Source organism: Sus scrofa, chromosome 9, assembly GCF_000003025.6.
Source record: "Sus scrofa isolate TJ Tabasco breed Duroc chromosome 9, Sscrofa11.1, whole genome shotgun sequence".
NCBI classification, from domain to species: Eukaryota; Metazoa; Chordata; class Mammalia; order Artiodactyla; family Suidae; genus Sus; species Sus scrofa.
The window spans coordinates 105,807,413-105,827,570 of record NC_010451.4 but is presented as its reverse complement, the minus strand read 5'-3'; the positions used below and the strand labels follow the sequence as shown (position 1 = coordinate 105,827,570).

The following is a 20,158-nucleotide window of genomic DNA, read 5'->3' as shown; positions in this document are numbered from 1 at the left end:
CCAGATGTGAATGCTTACACATTGATAGCTTATTTCAGAAAAAAGAGATGGTACAGCTACATTAAAGATGTGTATCACATTGGAGCACTGCCTCGTAGCCAGACGATGGGAGAGGCCGGGCCAGCCCCTGCTGTCCTCTTGTCCCTGAAGGGCCATGACAAAAGGCACTGGCTCAGATCAGGAACCACCAACATACTCCCAAGTACCTTGGAAACACTGAACCCAAATTAGAGTCTCTGCTGGGAATGTTTCTATTTTGCTGGTCACGTAAGCCTCTTGTTGCATAACCAGCCCCAACAGCAGAGCCCTCAGAGGAGCTCCCTGAGACCAGGTACAAATCATCCGTCTCACCGTGATCAATGAACAATGCTTCCAGGCCACTGCAAACCATCCCTAAACTCTCAGGACCCGTGGTTACAAAGCTGCACTATCCATCAGCATGCTTCACGCTTGGCCAGGAGTCAGTTCTGTGCAGGAACCACTCCAACTAATTCCAGTTACTCTCACAGGTACCGTATAAGAAAATGCACATGCTTAACAAGCCATAAAACATGATAGAATGTTGTCTCCGTATACCCAGCATCTTCCTATGTCTTTAATTTCCACCTTGTTTACTTTCTGGGGTGGGATGCTCACCCACCATTTTAGGGGGCTGGTTCCTGCCCCTTAGTACAAGGGAGCCCTTAGAAGGACACAGAAAAAAAAGATGGTGACTCTTCTAATGATTCTGTAAATGACACTAGGTCATCCATCATAAGCAAGAGAGAGATCGGTTCATCCCGGACCATCTTCTGGCGCTGGTCTGAGAAGGACTGTCTTCTTGCAAAACTCTTTCAACTCCATGGAGGTGGAAAAGCAGGTGGATTTCAGCGACTGAGGGCTAAGCTGGAGGCAAGGAGGGGACAACCAGGTTGCATGGAAAAGGGAGAGGGAGGGAGGGCTGAGAAGAGGGACGGCCTTTTGCTTTCCTGAGGTTGACTCTGAAGAGGAGAGTGACAGGATGGAAAAAGCAGAAACTTTTTGCCGTGTTCTTTGGACCCCACATATAGGATAATCACCCACAGGAGGACGTTCTGGAAATGGACTACATCTTCCTGCCTTTTAAAATGATGACAGCGTTAAGAAAGGGTTGCCATGGGTGCTGCAGTGGGTCAAGAATCTGATTTCAACACCTGCTCTGCAGAGGCGTGGGTTCCATCCCTGGCATTGCCGCAACTGCATAGGTTACAGCAGTGGCTTGAATTCAGTCCCAGGCCCGGGAACTTCCATGTGCCATGGGTGCTGCCATAAAAAAAGGGGGTTGCCCCTGGCTCCCTAAGGAGCCTAAAACACTGCACCTTGAGCCTCTTTTTGATTTCCTGGCTTAGCCTAGCAGAGGGCCAGGCCCAGATGGCAGGCTTGGGGATCTTCCCAGAGAGTCCTGGAATGGCCTTACACCTGGTGCTCAGTGGACAAAACTCAGGTCCTTGGGCCTGGCATCCCTCTCACATTCGTGCAGGTCTCCAGCTACCAGGGAACCCTTCTTTCATTAAACACCCCAGCATTTTTCATTCCCTTGAGACTCCTGCAAAAGCTGGTTCCCTGGAGACACTGTCAAAGTGGAGACGACTTCAGTGTGTGGTGGATTTAGGTAGCCCGAGGGGTCTCTGCCAGGTCCTCCATCTCTCAGGGTGGCACGTGTTCCTTTGTGCTGATGGAGCCTGAGGTTGTTTTGTCTCCACTCTTTTCCCCGCTACGCTGGGAGTTTTGTGTAGGGTATGTTCTTTTAGGGCCTTCCTTTGTAAGTGGCTGCTGGAATGGGACACTTCAGCATCCCGCACAGAAAATGTTTTCTTTCCCTCATCTCAATAGCAGGCAGAAAAGACAGAAGTCGGTTTCAATGCCAATTGATACTTAAGCAGGCAGAGGATCTAAATTTCTGCGTGTAGAGGATATCAGTAAATGTGGGGGAAAAACACTCCCCCAAAGGGATAACAATCAACAAGAACATTCATGAGATACCCCACATGTATTGGCACTCAGGGCCATGGCGCGATGGGACGTGTAGAACCTGCTCTTGCAGGGCTGATGTTCTGGTGGAGGAGACAGGACAGACACATAACAGATGAAATAAAATATAACTCGGGCCACCTTTCACTGAGCGATTACTCAGTGTCAGACACTGTACTAAACCCTTGACACGCATTCCATGTGGAGGCAAGAGGAGCTCCAGGGTGCAGCAGGAAGAGCATCTCCCAAGAGCTAGGGCAATCCAGGAAAGCTCCATGGGGGAGGTGAGGCTTGAGTGGGCCTTGGAGGATGCATAGGAGTTAATACCAAATGAGAGGAAAAAGAATGCTGGGGAATGTTACCTTGTTTGAGATTATTTTGTGGATGCCTGGTTCCACAACCCTGAAGCAGGTGCTGGTGTGGCAGCTCCCCTCCTCCCGTCCTCTGCGACCCTCATATTTTTGAGGTTGAGTCAGGATCAGGGTCCCACTTAACAAGGTGAGAGAGGAACAGTCCGCCCTTCAGCAGACCTGGCTTTGTCCTCTGGAAGCAAAAGTGCACCATAGTGTGTGGTCTTCTGGATGGAGAGAGACCAGAATGTGGTTTCTATGAAAAATCTCAAGTATTTCTTGCAAACTTTTGTGATCTGTTCATTTCACATTTTTAATGAGAAGGTTCCAAATGATAGTGTATGAGATGCTGGGTTCTTCCTAACCTTACTCTTCCCCCAGTGACAATAATGTCACCTCTTAACTCAAATGATAAGAGTCCTAAAAGCCTGTGTTTCTGGGGAAATTTCAAATGTTGACTTTAAGTGAGAGTCTGATCAGCTCAAGGCCTAACTTCACACTCACAAGTTCCCCTGCCCTCTGCGGAGTCTAAAAGCCCAAGGTTAAAGAGGGTTCAATATTATTCAATAAACTTGCAGAGTTCCTGTTGTGTCTCAATGGTAATGAAACTGACTAGGATCCATGAGGACGCGGGTTTGACCCCTGGTCTTGATCAGTGGTGAGCTATGGTATAGGTCACAGATGCAGCTCAGATCCCGAGTTGCTGTGGCTGTGGTGTAGCTCAGATCCCGAGTTGCTGTGGCTGTGGTGTAGGCCAGTGGCCACAGCTCTGATTCGACCCCTAGCCTGGGAACTTCCATATGCCGTGGGTGCAGCCCTAAAAAGCAAAAAAAGCAAACAAACAAGTTAAAAAATAAACTTGTAATTTATTTACCTTATTAGCAGGTTAAAGGAGAATAGCAAATGGTCATTTCTATAGATCTTACAAGAGCATTTCATTTAAAAATCCATTTTGATTTAAAAACAAAGTCTAAATAAGAATCAAAGCACCGTCCTGAACATATGTAACATTTGTATCTTATACCAAAAGCTAACATTCTGCTTCACGGAGAAGACAAGGATGCATTCTCTTATCATTACTTAACAATGGTCTGAAGGTAGAGGCCTGGTTATCGGATAAGAGAAGGAAACAAGAGATTTAAAAAACAAGTGAGGAAAAGTAGAAATGTTTATTATTTTCCAACCTGGAAAACACATGAGACTTAATTGAAATATCATCACAAGTAATCATTCCTCAGTAGACTTTCATACATTATATAACAATCAATCAAAAGATACAAGGGAAGATGAGCTCATTTCCAAATGCCAAAAAAATAAATAAATAAATATAAAAAGTGAAAGAACTCGAAATAAACATAATGAGAATTGTGGAATCTCTCTAGAGGAAATCTCGAAATACTCCTGAGAAAACAAATGAAGACTTGGATAAAGTTCTGGAACCCTGTTCTTGGATAGGAAGACTCAGTGAGTTATACCATAATCACTGCATTTACTAAGCACTGACTAGCTACCAGACACTCCTCTAAGCGTTTTACTATATAACTCATCAAAGATGTAAATTATCCCGAAATTAATCTGCAAATTTAACATGATTGAATTCCATATATTATGCAGCTACTACCTATTCAAATGTAAGATTTAATTTAAACAGCTTAATTTCAGTAATCCGAGCTGACAACATTGAAAAATCATCCAAGATCCTTGAAGCTCTTGAAGAAGCAAGAGGGAGTGCCAGACACAGGAGGGTGAATCTTTGGCTTCTAGCAGAAGAATTTTCTTTGCTCAAGACTAAGGCACTGGGCCCCTGGTACCTCAGTTTTTCCATAGAGCGACCCTCCCTTTGCCCCCAGAAGGCTCCAGAGTAAGGCCACAGAGGCGGACTGTCATACATACCAAGCCCTGCTGTGAAAATTATCTTCCCAACTTTGGGTTTGGGAGAAACAACACGGGCCACTTAGCCCAACAGGGGAAGTGAGGTCTGGGTGAGTGTTGACTAGACTCTGGCTGCTTTAGGCACCTTCTTCACCAGGGGTCCCACCCAGGCTTCCAGGGCTCCCCATTGCTAATCCGCCCACCTTTGAACAAGGTCTCCTAGAGACAGTTCCCTCTTTCAAGACTTTATCACGAAATGATATCAAGCAAACTGAGGAGGCCAAGCAAGGTGGCAAAACAGAGTTCCTACCTGACAGGGCACCCAGGAGAAGCAGGGAGAGGATGGCTGCCTGCATCTTTGATGGTTTGCCCCGTGCGCTCTTTGCAGCACCTTATCCAGGGGCTGAACCCCCCTGACCCTGGCGTCTCTTCCAGGTGCCACGCACCTTTACCTCCTGGGTTTGTTGCCACACCAGAAATCAAACAGAGGCTTTGGTGTAACTAAGGGAGACTCCCAACACCACTGGATTGTTTGTTCTTGGATGACCTGCTTTTGTGACCACGTGGTACCAGGAGGCCAGCCAGCCAGCCCTGGTCAGCTCAGAGTCCATCGTAAAAGTCCACACGCACCATGTGTCTCCACAGAGAGCCCCAGGAGAGAAGTCAAAAGAGCAAAGAGGGGAGACACTGAGATGATGGTGAAACTGGACCGAAGCCCAGTCATCCACGATGGGTTCAGTTGCCCGGTCACCAGGCACTTGGTCATTCTTGGAAACAGGGCGGTAGGCATTGTTATGCCATCCTTAATGCATGAGGAGGGCTCAGAGTTTGAGACTAAAACACTCATTCTAAAGAGAGGCGTCAGAGTTCCCGTTGTGGCTCAGCAGTAATGAACCCATCTAGTATCCATGAGGGTGCAGGTTTGATCCTTGGCCTCGCTCAATAGGTTGGGGATCCAGCGTTGCCATGAGCTGTGGTGTAGGTCACAGACATGGCTCAGATCCCGTGTGGCTGTGGCTGTGGTGTAGGCCAGTGGCTACAGCTCTGATTCGATCCCTAGCTGGGAACTTCCATATGCCACAGGTGCGACCCTAAAATGCAAAAAAAATAAAAATAAAAAATAAATAAAATTTTTAAAAATAAAGAGAGGAGATGAGAACTAGTACAGACCCCCAGCCATAGGCACTGTGCTTTGTCTTCATCCACCCCCTTCCCCAGCCCTGCAGGAAGTTTGTGGAGGGAGAGTATTGGAGGGGGCTCCTGTCCACGGGGGAGCAATGTGGCCCATCCCTCAGGGCCAGGTATTGCCCTGCATGGTGCTTTATGCCCCAAGCAGCCCTGTACCAGGCTCCAAGTCCCTGTGCAGGAAACACAGCCAGACAGGAAGCAGTGCCTGTGCAGAGAGAAGGTGGCAGTGGAGTGGCCTGTCCCTTCAACATGATGCAATAGGAAGAGAGTGGACACAGTAGAAGCCAATGGGACTCAGGCTGCCTCTCCTGCTCCTCTCACTCGAGAACAGCCTGCTGGGAGAGCAGTGCCCAGCAGCCCCAGGCTGGTGGCAGGAGAGGGGGGGCCATTGGATGTGAGCCCTGGGGAGACCCACAGGTGCTCTGGAGACCACGTGGGCCCCACTAGTGAACCAGCATCTGGACACAGAGGTCACCCCTGGCCAGTTAGTCTGCATGAGCATGGAGAGCTGCCACAACCCATCGAGGGAGACAGCAAGAAGGGCCAGCTAGGGAGCCACCCTCGTCCCTTTGCCTCTGCCTCCTCCCTGACGTCCACTGCAGGCTGAGGGAGCCCGACCACAGCCCGCGCCAGGCCCCAAAGCTGGAGCCGGGGAGAGGCAGGGATCAAGATTTCAGTGGTGTTGGAGATGGAAGCTGTGCAAACTATCACGGGTAGTGATAGTGATGACTAGCTGAAAGTGACCAGGAAGCCAGCTGTAAAGGGACAAGAAAGGACGATGTAATAGAGAAAGACTAAAAACAGTTACTGGGAGTTCCCGTCATGGCGCAGTGGTTAACGAATCCGACTAGGAACCATGAGGTTGCGGGTTCGGTCCCTGCCCTTGCTCAGTGTGTTGACGATCCGGCGTTGCCGTGAACTGTGGTGTAGGTTGCAGACGCGGCTTGGATCCCGCGTTGCTGTGGCTCTGGCGTAGGCTGGTGGCTCCAGCTCTGATTCAACCCCTAGCCTGGGAGCCTCCATATGCCGCGGGAGCGGCCCAAGAAATAGCTAAAAAGACAAAATAAATAAATAAATAAATAAAAACAGTTACTGGAGGAAAAATCAAACTGTGTCTGTTTATATGCCCTTGGATTGAGACTGCTAATAAGCAGGTTACGCCTGCTTCTAGGCACAAGGGAACTCAGGCTCAGAGAGCATGCGTGACGGGCCCATCACATCCAAACCCTCACAGGGCACCGCCCGCCCCCCCCACCCCCCACCACTCCCCCAAAGCCTCTTTGTCCAGTTTGCTCACCAATACTCTGGCTTAGGTCCTGGCCTCTGACCCAGACTGTTACCATAGTATCCGATGCAGCCTACAGGAAACTGTCCAGTTAATTTCCCAAAAGGATGACTTTGATCCCTCATTTTTCCTTTAGAAAAAGCTGACTTTTCCTGTTCTAAAGCAGAAAGTGAGATTCGGAAGGTCAGTCTGTAGGTTTCTGTCTGGAATAGGTGAATGACAAAACACAGGATTTGTTGGGTGATCTCAGGCAAATTACCTACCTTTCAGAATTTTAATTCCCCTTCTATAAATCAAGGAGACTAAGACCTGTGATACAGCCTTATTGCAGGCAGTACACGAACTAGTGAAGTGAGAAACTGGCCCTTAGTGTGAGCCCTAGTAATACTATTTTTTCCCCGAGTAGGACTGTAGCCAAGGCTGAAACATAGCAGGTAGTCAGTAAACATGGGCTGGAAAAAAAAAAAAAAAGATGAATAAACAGTTGCCAAGTTACCAATTCTCACCTCTCAGTTTTTCCTGTCATATTAGTTACTGTAAATAATCCATTTCATTATGCATAATTAAAGCTGAAGTGATGGCTTAGATTAAGTTATGGAAGACGTCAGAATAATTAAGCCCTTGAATTAAAGAAACTCACATCTGTTTAATTTTCAGCCTGACTGCACAGCATTCTTCATGTTGCCCCGTTTGCTCCAGAATAGGGTGAATCTCTCCTTCCTTCCCCTCCCTGGGCCAGGGATCAAAAGGGTCAGATTCTTGAAGTTGTGAGGTTTTTTTTTTTTTCTCCTCTGAATACAGCATCTGTTTCCAGCCCTGAGGTTGTTTCTGCCATTATGATATTCCATTGTCCATTTGTCGGCTCCCATCCGCTTCCAAAAGCATGTGGTCCTGGCACTGAGGACCCACCTGGGCCAGAATCACACAGAGGCTGAACGGGACCCAGAGGCCCCTTGCTCTCTTGCTCCTGACCTCCAAGATGCAGCGTCCTCCTGCCTCCACCCAGGTCTCAGCCGGATGAGATGAATCGGGTAGCTCCAGGGCAGGACCAGAACCTTCAGGGCAGACCCCGCTTCAGCTTCACAAGAAAGACCCGGGGAGCCTTCTCCCACATTGTGTCTGGTCCATCAATGGTTCAGGCCTTGAAAATATTGAAAGGGACTTCCCTGGGATCCAGCTATGGCAAGTGTCTCATCTGCTAGCAAAGGAGTCGTGTTCTGAAGACTCATTGAGTTAGAACTCGGAACATACTTTCCCGCAGATGGATTGCTCACAGCTTGCAGACCCTTGCACTGTCTAGAATGTTCTATAGGTTTAAGATGAGCAGTAGAAGCACTGCTGTGAATGTTAAGAAGTCCAGCTTTTTTAGCAGTTCTGTGGGCAGTGCAGGGCTGGCTAGCAACCCTGGCCACCTTGTATTGGTGGGGAAGCTCTGTCCATGGTTCCCATTCATCCAGTACTGGAACTCTGAGCTTCCAGGATCCAAACCTTACATCAAGACACTCAGGACCCACCATTCAAGCCTCCTGCATCACAGGCCCCCCCTTGGGCAGAGTGCAGTTGGGGCCTGGCCCTCACTCCCAGTGACTGCAGCCGTGACAACGGCCCCAAGCTTCTTGCAGGAATGGAAAGTGGCCACTGCAGTGCTTTCCCTGTGGGCCACTGCACCAGCACGTGCACAGCTTCAGCACCCCACTCCCATGGTTTTCTCACACATCTGCCTCCAGCCAGTCTGGGCAAGTGTTTCTGGGCCAGAAAAGCTCTTAGACATCATTGCATCCTAGTTGCTTCATGTCTTAACGCCCTCCTGGAAGGCATCAGTGCCCTTTATAAAGGAGACCCTGCAGAGTCCCCAGAGAGCTAGCTCCCCCCTTCACTGTGTGAGGGCACCTTGAAATGCAGACCCTCACTCAACTAGGCTGGCACCCCAATCTTCAGACTTTCAGCCTCCAGACTGAGAGGTAGATTTCTGTTGTCGATAAGCCACCCACGCAGTGGTTAATGAATCCAACTAGGAACCATGAGGTTGCAGGTTTGATCCCTGGCCTTGCTCAGTGGGATAAGGATCTGGCGTTGCCATGAGCTGTGGTGTAGGTCACAGACGCTGCTCAGATCTGGTGTTGCTGTGGCTCTGGCATAGGCCGGTGGCTACAGCTCCGATTGGACCCCTAGCCTGGGAACCTCCATATGCCGTGGGTGCAGCAAAGACAAAAAAAAAAAAGAAAAGCCAGCCAGTGTGTGGCATTTTGTTATAGCAGCCCGAATGGACTAAAACATCCTTTTATGATTTTATTTTCCAGAAGAAGCCTCTGATTTCTTTGGAGTTGTTCCTTCAGGGGTGAGGTATGATCCAGTGGGAACTTTTCTTTCCAGCAGCTGCCTCTTTAGCCAGCTGAGCCAGAACCCTCCTGCCCTGCTCCAAAATAGTTCATCTCCAAAGGGTGGTTAAACTTAGGAAAGAAATATGAGGCTGAGGAAAATGTGCCCCTCGTGGGATCCCCCCTGCCCCTGGAAGAAAAGAGGGGGAAAGTTTCCTCCAGCCCAGAGTGGACTTTCCCCTGCATGAAAGAATCAGGCCACAGTTTGCTTTCCTGGCCTTGGTTTCCTCATTTGCATGAATACCAGTGACTGGATGTCCTGTGCCTGTCAGCAGAATACATCGTAATCCCATCCTACCCAAAGCAGATGGCTGAGTAGATGGAGAACCATGCTGTCAGTGTCTCTAACCCCCTCGTTGGCACCCAAAGTGAGTCTGATTCTTCAGGCTCAAGTATGTAGTGTGCTCCCTTCTCTACCTTTGCTTAAGCATGAAGCTGTAGCCTTACGGCCCTTACCTGTCCGCAGGTGACAAGACCAGAGAGCTTGATGACCTGGTTTATACCCACAGCCCTCTAGTTAGCAATTCTGGCTGCAAACCTCTCCTCAACCTCCGGAATGGCTGAAGTTGACAAGTGTTGGTGAGGATGGGGAGCGACTAGAGCTCTCATATCCTGCTGGTGGGAGTATAACATGGTACAACCACTTTGGAAAATAGCTCCGCAGTCTCTTAAAAATAAACCTAGTGGAGTTCCTGCTGTGGCACAGTGGGTTAAGCATCTGACTGCATGGAGTTCCTGTTGTGGCTCAGTGGTAATGAACCCAACTAGGATCTGTGAGGATACGGGTTCGATCCCTGGCCTTGCTCAGTGGGTTAAGGATCCAGCATTGCCGTGAACATGGAGTAGGTCACAGATGCGGCTCAGATCCCACGTTGCTGTGGCTGTGACTGTGGCCAGAAGCTCCAGCTCTGATTCGACCCCTTGCCCTGGGAACTTCCATATGCTGCAGATGCAGCCCTAAAAAGCAAAAAAAAAAAAAAAAAGAATCTGACTGTACCAGCTCAGGTTGGTGCCCAGGTGGTGCAGGTTCTATCCCTGGCCCAGTGTGGTGGTGAGCATTGGCACAGCTGGGGCTTGGATTCAATCCCTCGCCCAGGAACTTCCATATGTTGGGGGTGTGGCCTTAAAAATATAAATTAAAAAGATAAACCAAATGTTCAACTGATTAGCAGATCAATAAATGTGATAAACACCTATGATGGAATATTACACAGATCTCAAAACACCAAGACTGAACCCTATAGTAAACTATGGATTCTGGTGATGCTGTATCAATGTAGGTTCATCAGTTGTGACAAACGTACCATCTGGCGGGGGATGTCAATACTTCAGGAGGCTATGCATGTGTGGTGACAGAAGGTGTACGGGAAATATCTACACTTTCCTCTCAATTTTGTTATAAACCTCAAACTGCTCTAAAAAAAAGTTGTCTTTATAAGAAAAGAATGAAGATGCCTTCTACAATGTATATAAACCAATGAAAACATGGTAAATGAAATAAGCCAGTCACAACAAGAGACCACAAATTATACAATTTCATTCATGTGAAAGTCCAGAAGAAGGAAACGTTTAACCCATGGAAAGTTGATTAGTGGTTGGAGATATGGGGGATGAGATGATGGAGGGATAATAGCTTAGACGGCTTTTTCTGTGGTGATGAAAATGTTCCAGGGTTGATTGGGATGATGGTTGCACGACTCTGTAAATATACTAAAAATCATAAGATTGTACACTTTAAAGGGGTGAATTGTGTGGTATGTGAATTATATCTCAATAAAAGTTAAAAAAATATGGAGTTCTCATTGTGGCTCAATGGATTAAGAACCCGGCTAGTACCCATGAAGATGTGGGTTCGATCCCTGGCCTTGCTCAGTCAGTTAAGGATCCAGAGTTGCCGCAAGCTGCAGAGTAGTTCACAGATGTGGCTCAGATCTGGCATTGCTGTGGCTGTGGCGTAGGCTGGCAGCTGCAGCTCCAGTTGGACCCCTAGCTTGGGAACTTCCATGTGCTGCAGGTGCAGCCTTAAAAAAGAGAAAGTGTTGGAGTTCCCGTCGTGGCACAGTGGTTAACGAATCCGACTAGGAACCATGAGGTTGCGGGTTTGATCCCTGGCCTTGCTTAGTGGGTTAGGGACCCGGTGTTGAGGTGAGCTGTGGTGTAGGTCGCAGACGCGGCTCGGATCCCGCGTTGCTATGGCTCTGGTGTAGGCCAGTGGCTACAGCTCCGATTTGACCCCTAGCCTGGGAACCTCCATACGCAGCTAGAGCGGCCCTAGAAAAGGCAAAATGACCAAAAAGAAAAGAAAGAAAGAAAAAAGAAAAAGTGTTAAAAAAAAAAACCCTACTGTAGAGCCATTCCACTTCTAAGTATTTACACAAAAGAAATGAGAAACATGTCCACATCAAGACTTGTCCACATAAACGCTTATAGAGCTTAATTCATAACAACCCCCAAACTAGAAACAACCCAAATGTTCATCGGTTTGCCAGTGGATAAAGACATCATGGTGCACCCATAAAGCAGACTACTGCTCAGCAAAAAAAGAGGAGGAGAAGGAGAAGGAGAAGAACTACTGATACATTCAACAACATGGATGAGAGTTCCCATCGTGGCTCAGTGGTTAACGGATCCGATTAGGAACCATGAGGTTGTGGGTTCAATCCCTGGCCTTGCTCAGTGGGTTAAGGATCCAGCATTGCTGTGGTGCAGGTTGCAGACACGGCTCGGATCCCACGTTGCTGTGGCTCTGGCGTAGGCCGGCAGCTGTAGCTCCGATTGGAACCCTAGCCTGGGAACCTCCATATGCCGTGGGAGCAGCCCAAGAAATGGCAAAAAGACAAACAAACAAACAAACAAACAAAACCCCAACATGGATGAATCTCAAAATCAGATTGAGCAAATCAAGCCAGATTCGAAAGAATATGCATTGATTCCATTTACATGAAATTCTAGAAAATGCAAACAGATCTATAGTGTCAAAAAGCAGATCAATTGTTGCCTAGGGATGGGGGTAAATTTCAGAGGGCCTGGGGGAGTAGGAGTGTTCTGCATCCTGACAGTGGCGATTTCAGGGGCGTATACAGTTGTCAAAACTCATCATGCTAGACACTTTGAATGTACACCGTCCATTTTACATGAATATACCTGAAGAAACATGTTAAAAGTCTCTATTGTAAATGTAGCACATCGGCTGTTTCTTTATTAGGGGTAGTGGGAATGTCTATGTCCCTTTGGGAAATCAACTACCCCCCCACCCCATAATTACCTTATGTGTAAAATTAAGTGGTGAGACTAGATCTTTTCAAGTGCTTTTCCAAGTTTTCAGCCCTTTCAGTGAGCATTTATTGAATACCTACTGTGTGTAAGGACTGTGGTGGCAGTGGAGGTGTATGAATGAAAAAGCTCTTGAGATGCTAACAAACTAGCCTCGTCTCTGATATAAGGCTGTCAATGCAGGTCCGTCCTGCTGTTGAGGAAGGCAACAAAATATGCTTTGATAAGTATTTCCCTGGTATGTTTTTATCTATCTCAAAACTTTCTATAAAACTTTCTATATAAAAACAAAGATATAACCTATCAATCAAGGATCCTTGATTGATAGGTTATATCTTCTTTTTTTAAATTCAGTCTAAAATTATTTTTAACAAATAATTCCACTTACATGTATTGTGGTTAATGATATATTTAGTCTCATTTCTATTGTTTTTGTTTTTTTTTTTACTATTAACCTGTTTCTTCATTTTTTTCTTTTCTAACATGTTCTCTTCATTTTCCTTTTTTCTTTTTTTTGGGGTGGGGGGTGGAAACTGTGGCATGTGGAAGTTTCTGGGCCAGGGATCAAACCCACATTGCAGTTGCAACCTATACCACAGCTGCAGCAATGCTGAATCCTTAACCCACTCTGCCATTTGGGAACTTCCGCTTCTTTTTCTTTTTCTTTCTGCTCTCAACTGGGAAGATACATATTCCATTTCTGTTGTTTTTGAGATATACATTATTTTACTGTAAAAGGTAACTTTATATTTTTCAAAAACATTACAGATCCTTATTATTTTTATCTTCCTCCTCCCCAAACAGAGACTTTGGCTAGTTTTTAATTTGCCTCTGAAACTTCCCCTCCTATCTTCTGTGTTTTCTATGTTATTTACAATAAAATTCCTCCTTTTTAAAACACAAAACAGTTTGGATTTTTAACTATCATTATGGTCAATATCTGTATTTACCAAGATATTTTACAGATTATTTTGCATATCTTTGCTTCTTGCATCTCAGTCCTTTTTTTCTAGTTTCATTTTTCTTATTTATATTAATTACTAGTTCTTTCAGCCACAGTCAGTGGGCAATAAGTACTTTACAATAAATACATTTAATCTGTACTTATAAATAAATACTTGTTTGGCTAGGTATGTAATTCTAGGCTGACAGTTATTTTCTGTCCACTCCTTGAAGACATTTTCTCCTTGTATTTTGCCTTCGGTTCCTACTCAGGAATAGTTGTTAGTCTGATGCTGTTTTGGGATTTTGTTTTGAGAAATAAGTCTTTTCTTTCTGGTAGATTTTAAGGTTTTCATTTTATCCTTCATGTCCTACAGTTCCAGCATTGTAATCTTGCTGTGAGACGACAAGATGAGCTGTTCTTTAAGGTCTATTATGACTTCCTGGTTTTGAAAACATAGCAAGTTAATACCTGTTTCTAAAGCTGAAATGGTCTATTGCCAGAGCAAACACATAATCATTGAGTAGCTGATGCTATTATCAAAATTTTTGTTACGTTACATTTTCAAAACGATAGGCATAAATAGATTTGATGAAAGTGCCTATAAATCATGACTCCTGCTGAGGCATGTTGGGTAACCAGGCTTTCTCTATATGAAATCTAACTTCAAAATAGCAAACAAAATTCACAAATAGCATATGAAAATCACTGTTATTATTGCATTGTAATTATTTATAGGAATGCTTCATTTAAAGACTGATCTCCAGGAGTTCCTGTCATGGCACAGTGGAAACGAATCTGACTTAGGGTCCATGAGGACGCAGGTTCAATCCCTGGCCTCACTCATTGCGTTAAGGATCCAGTGTTGCTATGAACCGTGGTGTAGATCACATATGTGGCTCTTATCTGGAATTGCTGTGGCTGTGGTGTAGCCTAGCAGCTGCAGCTCTGATTTGATCTCTAGCCTGGGAACGACCATATGCCACAGATGTGGACCTAAAAAAGCAAAAAATAAAATAAAAAAATAAAAATGAAAATAAAAACTGATCTCCAGAGGGAAAACAATTTTAAGAAAATAAATAATAATATGGGTTCTTACAAAACAAATTTAGAACTGTATTGGTCTGGCGTGGTTTGGTTTAGTTTTGCTTAACTTTGAGGACTTACTAGGATTTTCTAGAAAGGATTTTTTGCCTTTTTTAAAAAAAATAGTATACTTTCTTTGTGCAATCACAATATTTGAATTAATAAAAATTTAAATTCATATGCATATTTTCAGAAACATATGACCCCTTAATGTGAGACTCTTCTGGTTGGGTATGTGCATGTCAGCGTTTGTGTGGTGGCTAGAGCCACATTCAAAAATAAGTTCCAGTTCAAGCAATTGGGCTTGAAATAGCCCTCTGTGCTTTTGTGGGCCCTGTGCAACCTGCCTTTAAAGCCTCGTCTCTATTACAAAAGAGAAGACTCCTTGTCCTCTGAGCTCCTAAAAGATTATTAAAAGTTTTCTGGCCATCCAGTCGATTATATTCATGGGGTTACCTCAAACAACTAGAAAACGTACAACTGTGTAAAACTGGAACTTTAGAGCCTGACAGAACCATACGGATCTTTTAGCTGAGTGTATATAAGCTTTATGTTTTCTAGATAAGAGAACAGTGTACGTGACTCGCCCTGGTTCACAAAGCCAGTTAGCAGAAATCTGGGAATGGATGCCTGTACCGTGGATTCTCAGCCCTCCAGCTTCCTCCTACTCTACGCGTGCGTGAATCGCTGTAGGCGGAGCATAGCAGCAGCAGGAAATACGTCAGTGTTGTTCATATGTGTATATTACTTCATAGGAAGCACTTTCACAAGCAAGTAATGCCTTCTGCTGTGTTGATTTCATGGACCATCACTCAGAACTGGCCGGTTAAGCCTTTCAAGCTGCTGCCTCTGTCTCCCAACAGATAATGTGAGAATTTAGATCCATGCCACAGAGATCTGGCTGTTGAGGATTCATAGGCAGAGTGGCTGCTGAGGAGACAAAGAATCATACTGAAACATTCCCGGACGGGCCTGAGGAGTAAGAATGGATGGTGACCAGCTATGGACATGACCATGATTGTCATTACAGAATCCCCCAGGGCTCAGCATATGGGGTGACTTATCCGAGGTTCCCAGTCTTGGGGACTCTGATCCAGAAGATTATGGTCCCAAAGAAAGAGAAGATGCTACCAAAATATTGCCCTTCAAATACGTTTCTGCACAAATCTTCATGTTGTGTAAAGGTATTACCAGGAAATGAGACTTTCCTTCTAGAATTCTCCTTTAAGCTGATGCAAGAAATTTAATCTAAACCGAGATAAGCCCAGTCAAATTCACTGACTTCCTTGCCATTCTGGTTTTATAGCCAAGTCACAATCAAAATTTTCTCCCTCTTTCCCAGAAGCTGCTTTCCCATTTGCTAACGCAGCACTGAGGGCTTGGGAAGGGAGAGGTGGCTGGGCACCTACTTTTGGGTGCTCTAATGGCCTGCTGCTTCAGATGCGCCCATCCTGCCTGGTTTCCAAAACATCCGCCTGGCTGTCCCATAGCCCTGCCCATGGGCTGCACCCTTCTGACATAGTGTCCCCTTGTTCTGGTCTCATGGCCCCATGGGTCTGCTTTCTCCCAAACATCTTTTGTGTCTCACTCAGGATTCTCTTGGGTATTTTCTGGTGGCCACCACAGCCCTTTAGGGATTCAGGGAGGCCAGGATAGCTCTGGCCCTACATGTCATGCTGCCATTTCTACCCCATAGTTGACACCTAACAATGGAACAAGCTTACAGTCGCCCTGTATTTCATCCAGGAAACAGAGCCCAGGTCCCCTCCATTCTCAGAACCCCAAAGTTAGAAGGAGGTCACTGTGGATCTCCAACAACCACACTGCATCTGTGAGGGGATGGAAAGGAGGCCCAGCTTCCACACGGCATCTCACCCCCTTAATTCCTCTTCAGTTGTCCTCTCTCCTCGAGTTGAGGGCTTTATCTATTGGCTTGGAAGTAGGGGAGGATGTGGATGCAGAGGAGGCAGTGAGAAATAGGTGTTACCTGCTCACATCTTTTTTTTTTTTTTTCAGCAACACCCACAGCATATGGAGGTTCCCAGGCTAGGGGACTAATCAGAGCTGTAGCCGCCGGCCTAGGCCACAGCCACAGCAATGCCGAATCCGAGCTGCATCTGCAACTATGCTGCAGCTTGCAGCAATGCCAGATCCTTAACTCACTTAATGAGACTAGGATTGTACCTGCATCCTCACGGACACTATGTCTGGCCTTTAACCCACTGAGCCACAACGGGAACTCTCCTGCTCACATCTTATTTCAGATTTTTTTTTCTATCCATACCTGGCTAATGCCTTCTGAAGCCAAGGAGTTTGGTGTTTTGTTCTCTGTTTCCATGCTGTTTGGACTATGGGAAGCTAGGGCTTCCATAGGTGGTACTTAAAGACCCATTTGTGATACTTTGTGTGAATACTGTACTCAGTACTGAGAATGGCTTACTTAAACAACAGAAATTTGCCTCCCAGTCCTGGAGGCTAGAAATCTGAGGTTAAGATGTCAGCAAGGTTGGTTCTCTTTGAAGGCTGAGGAAGACTCTCCTCCATGCCTCATCCTAGCTGCTGGTGGGTTGTTGGCATCACCTTGATCTCTGCCTTCGTCTTCACGTGGCAACATGGCATTCTCTCTGTGTGCATGGACCTCTCTGTGTCCATATTTTCCTTCTTATAAGAACACCAGTCATGTTGGATTTGAGTCTCTCCTAGGACTGCATTTTAACTAGTTACATCTGCAAATAAGGTTGCTGTGATGGTTAATTTTATGTATCCGTTTGACGAGGCCATGGCACTCAATATTTGGCCAAACATTAGTTGCATATTTCTGGGAAGGTATTTTCAATTGAGATTAACATTTAAATCCATAGGCTTTGAGGAAAGCAGGTTACCCTCTATAACGCCGAGTAGGCCTCGTCTAATCAGGTGAAGGTCTTCCTAGAACAAAGGCTGACCTCCCTGGAGCAAGAAGGCATTCTGGCAGCAGACTGCCTTTGGACGGCAGCTCCTCCTGGGTACACAGCCTGCCAGCCTATTTGACAGATTTTGGACTTTCCGAACTTCTGCAATCACGGGAGACCATTCCTTAAATAAATCTCTCTGTAGATAGGTAGGTAGATAAAGAGAGATACTTCTTTCTCTAAAGAACCCTAATACTGATATGGTCACTTTATAAAGTACTGGGGGTTAGAATGTCAACAAATCTTTTTGGGGAAGACAAGTCAACCCACAATAGAAACTGTTTAAGGTACTAAACTATTTAAGGGAACACTGTGTGTGCCACAGCCCCAGCCCCAGCAAAGCGTCTGCCACAGCCCCAGCAAAGCAGCATCTGCGACCTACACCGCTGCTCACGGCAACACTGGATCCTTAACCCACTGAGGGATTGAACCCACGTCCTCATGGATACTAGTTAGATTCGTAACCCTCTGAGCCACAATGGGAATTCCCAGCTATACCTTCTTAATTTTCAGTCTTTAGGTTTCCACGCTGCCTGGAAAAAAACCCTTTAGGGTTTTTTTTTTGTTTGTGAAACTGGGTCATTTTTCTTATGGATATTCCCACAGTCTCTATTTTCATGGTTATATTCTCATGCACTGTTTAAAATGTTTCTGTTGTTGGCTGTGTTTCCTGTTGACCACTGCATCCCAGGCCCCTCACCTCCCCCCAACTCCATTTCCTCCAACCATAGTGGTCTTGTTATCTCAAGAATACCAAGCCCTTCCTGGCCCAGGGCCTTTGCACTTACTGGTTCCTCTGTCTGGAACATCCATCTCCTCCACTGGTTCCATGACTGGCTCCTTTTCAACATGCAGATCTCCTGCTAAATGCCCCTTTTTCGAAAAGACATCCCTGGACCCCCCACTCCAGATCCCCCTCCCTCCAGGCCCCCTCATTCCATTCATCCACAGGGCTCCCCATGGTTTTCACTGTGTATTTTTTCATGAGATCATCGGTTTACAGCCCATCAGACGGTGAACTCCAGGAAGCAGGGACCACATCTGTTTTGTTCTGACTACAGTCCATTGAGGGTCAGAGCGCCATTAACTTGTTAAACAGATGAATAAATCAACACAGGAATGTTGGACCTGAGCTCAAACCAGTGGCAAGATTCTGTGTTGCCACCCAATCCCTAGATCCAGATGGAGGCTCTTACGGGGAAGCCGGTCATAAATGAACCACCCATTGTGAGCGCATGAATCAATTAAAGCCCTGTTTACATTTCTTTGTCAAACATCATCGCTTAGTGTTTGAATTAAGGTCAGACTCCTTGTTTATGGCCTCGACTGCAGGGCAAAAATTGATATGGATCTCACGAGCTTAAATTGCTTGATTGCCTGGCAGGGGCCTAGCCTTTCTCACCCAGATGCGAAGAGCCAGGAGTTACCAGTTCCTTTCTTGTGTTCTCAGGAGAATCTGGAGAAGCTAAGTGTCTTGTCCTATCACAAGGTAGGTGGGGGGCAGAGCAGGAAGCCCTTGGGCATGGACTTTACCTGGAAACCTGTCCCCCCCCCTCACGTTCTTTGGACTGGGCAGGTCACTTAAACCCCGTGACTCTGCTTCCTCGTTGGCAAGGTGGCAACAATGGTGCCTTCTGCATGGCCGCAGAGCTGAGTGTGCAAATCTGAGGGCCCAGATTGTCTGTGGGGAGCGTCTAGTCCTGACACATTGCAGGCACTCTTGCATGCCACCAAGTCACTGAGCGTTATGTCGTTCCCAGGACTTTCACGAAGGTCTCCACCTTCACAGCTTAGGATGCTTTCTGCGGCACCACCTTCATAAACAAACAGAAGAGAGAAAGCAGTTTTTCCCTATCCTTGGAGTTCCCGTTGTGGCTCAGCAAGTTAAGAGCCCGAATAGTATCCACAAGGATGCAGATTCGATCTCTGGCCTCGCTTAGTGGGTTAAGGATCTGGCGTTGCTGTGAGCTGTGGTGGAGGTCACAGATGTGGCTCAGATCTGGCATGGCTGTGGCTGTGGCGTAGCTGGCAGCTGCAACTCTGATTTGACCCCTAAAAAAAAAAGGGAAAAAAATCACCATCCTTTACAAAATTACTACAAATAAGACCTTTACCTGCCGAGGTAACATCCAGCTCACTCATGGGAACGTTTTGGGCTTTGATACATTTTCCAGTTATTGTCATTGTTCAGCCACTTTAAATCTTATTTAGAAGTAGCCAGGTATTCATTATAAATAAATTATAAATGAGACTTGCTCCCCACTTATAAGCTGGGATAACCACATTTATAATGACAAACAGAAATCTTATATCAGAGCTGTCTCTATAGCAAAAGCAAGCATTTATACAGTGCCTTCTATGTGCCAAATGGCTGCTCGACTGGCTTACTTATGCATTAACTTGATTAGTCCCCAAAACACCACCGTGGGACAGCTATACTAATTTAGCCTCCATTTTACTCAATGGGGAACAAGCCACAGAGAAGTTCAGAAACTAACCCAGTGTCACCAATCCAGGAAGTGGTGGAGCCAGGATTCAAACCCAGGCAGCTGGGCTCGAGTCTGGGTTCCAGATCTCTGCATCGGTCACCTGTCTGTCCCTGATTATTGGACTATGCAGAATGGCACATGTGTCCTCAAGAGAAGGGTGCCCCTGCCTACCACCTCTTCTGTCTTATTCCTACCCCTGTGTAGGGAGTATGGGCAGGGGCTGCCCTGTCTCTGCCCTCAGCAGAAGTGAGCGGTTCTACCAAGCTGCACCTAGGGCTCTCTTTGCGTTATTGCTTTGCCTGCTTAAGGATGCCTGGCTGATAGGATTAGCTGACAGACTAGTGTCCCCAGGCA

At 46.2% G+C, this 20,158-nt stretch overlaps 2 protein-coding genes across 9 annotated transcripts in view; one reads left to right on the top strand and one right to left on the bottom strand.

Annotated features, from left to right (window-relative positions):
- Window positions 1-5,108, bottom strand: part of CDHR3 (cadherin related family member 3) — a 71,234-nt gene extending 66,126 nt beyond the window's left edge. Inside the window, exon 1 of the mRNA XM_013979834.2 lies at window positions 4,522-5,108. Within this exon, the coding sequence (XP_013835288.2) occupies window positions 4,522-4,567 (46 nt within the window). The 5' untranslated portion in view covers window positions 4,568-5,108. The remainder of the gene's footprint in view (window positions 1-4,521) is intronic.
- Window positions 1-20,158, top strand: part of ATXN7L1 (ataxin 7 like 1) — a 461,024-nt gene that overhangs the window by 98,067 nt on the left and 342,799 nt on the right. The gene's annotated exons all lie outside the window — the stretch shown is intronic.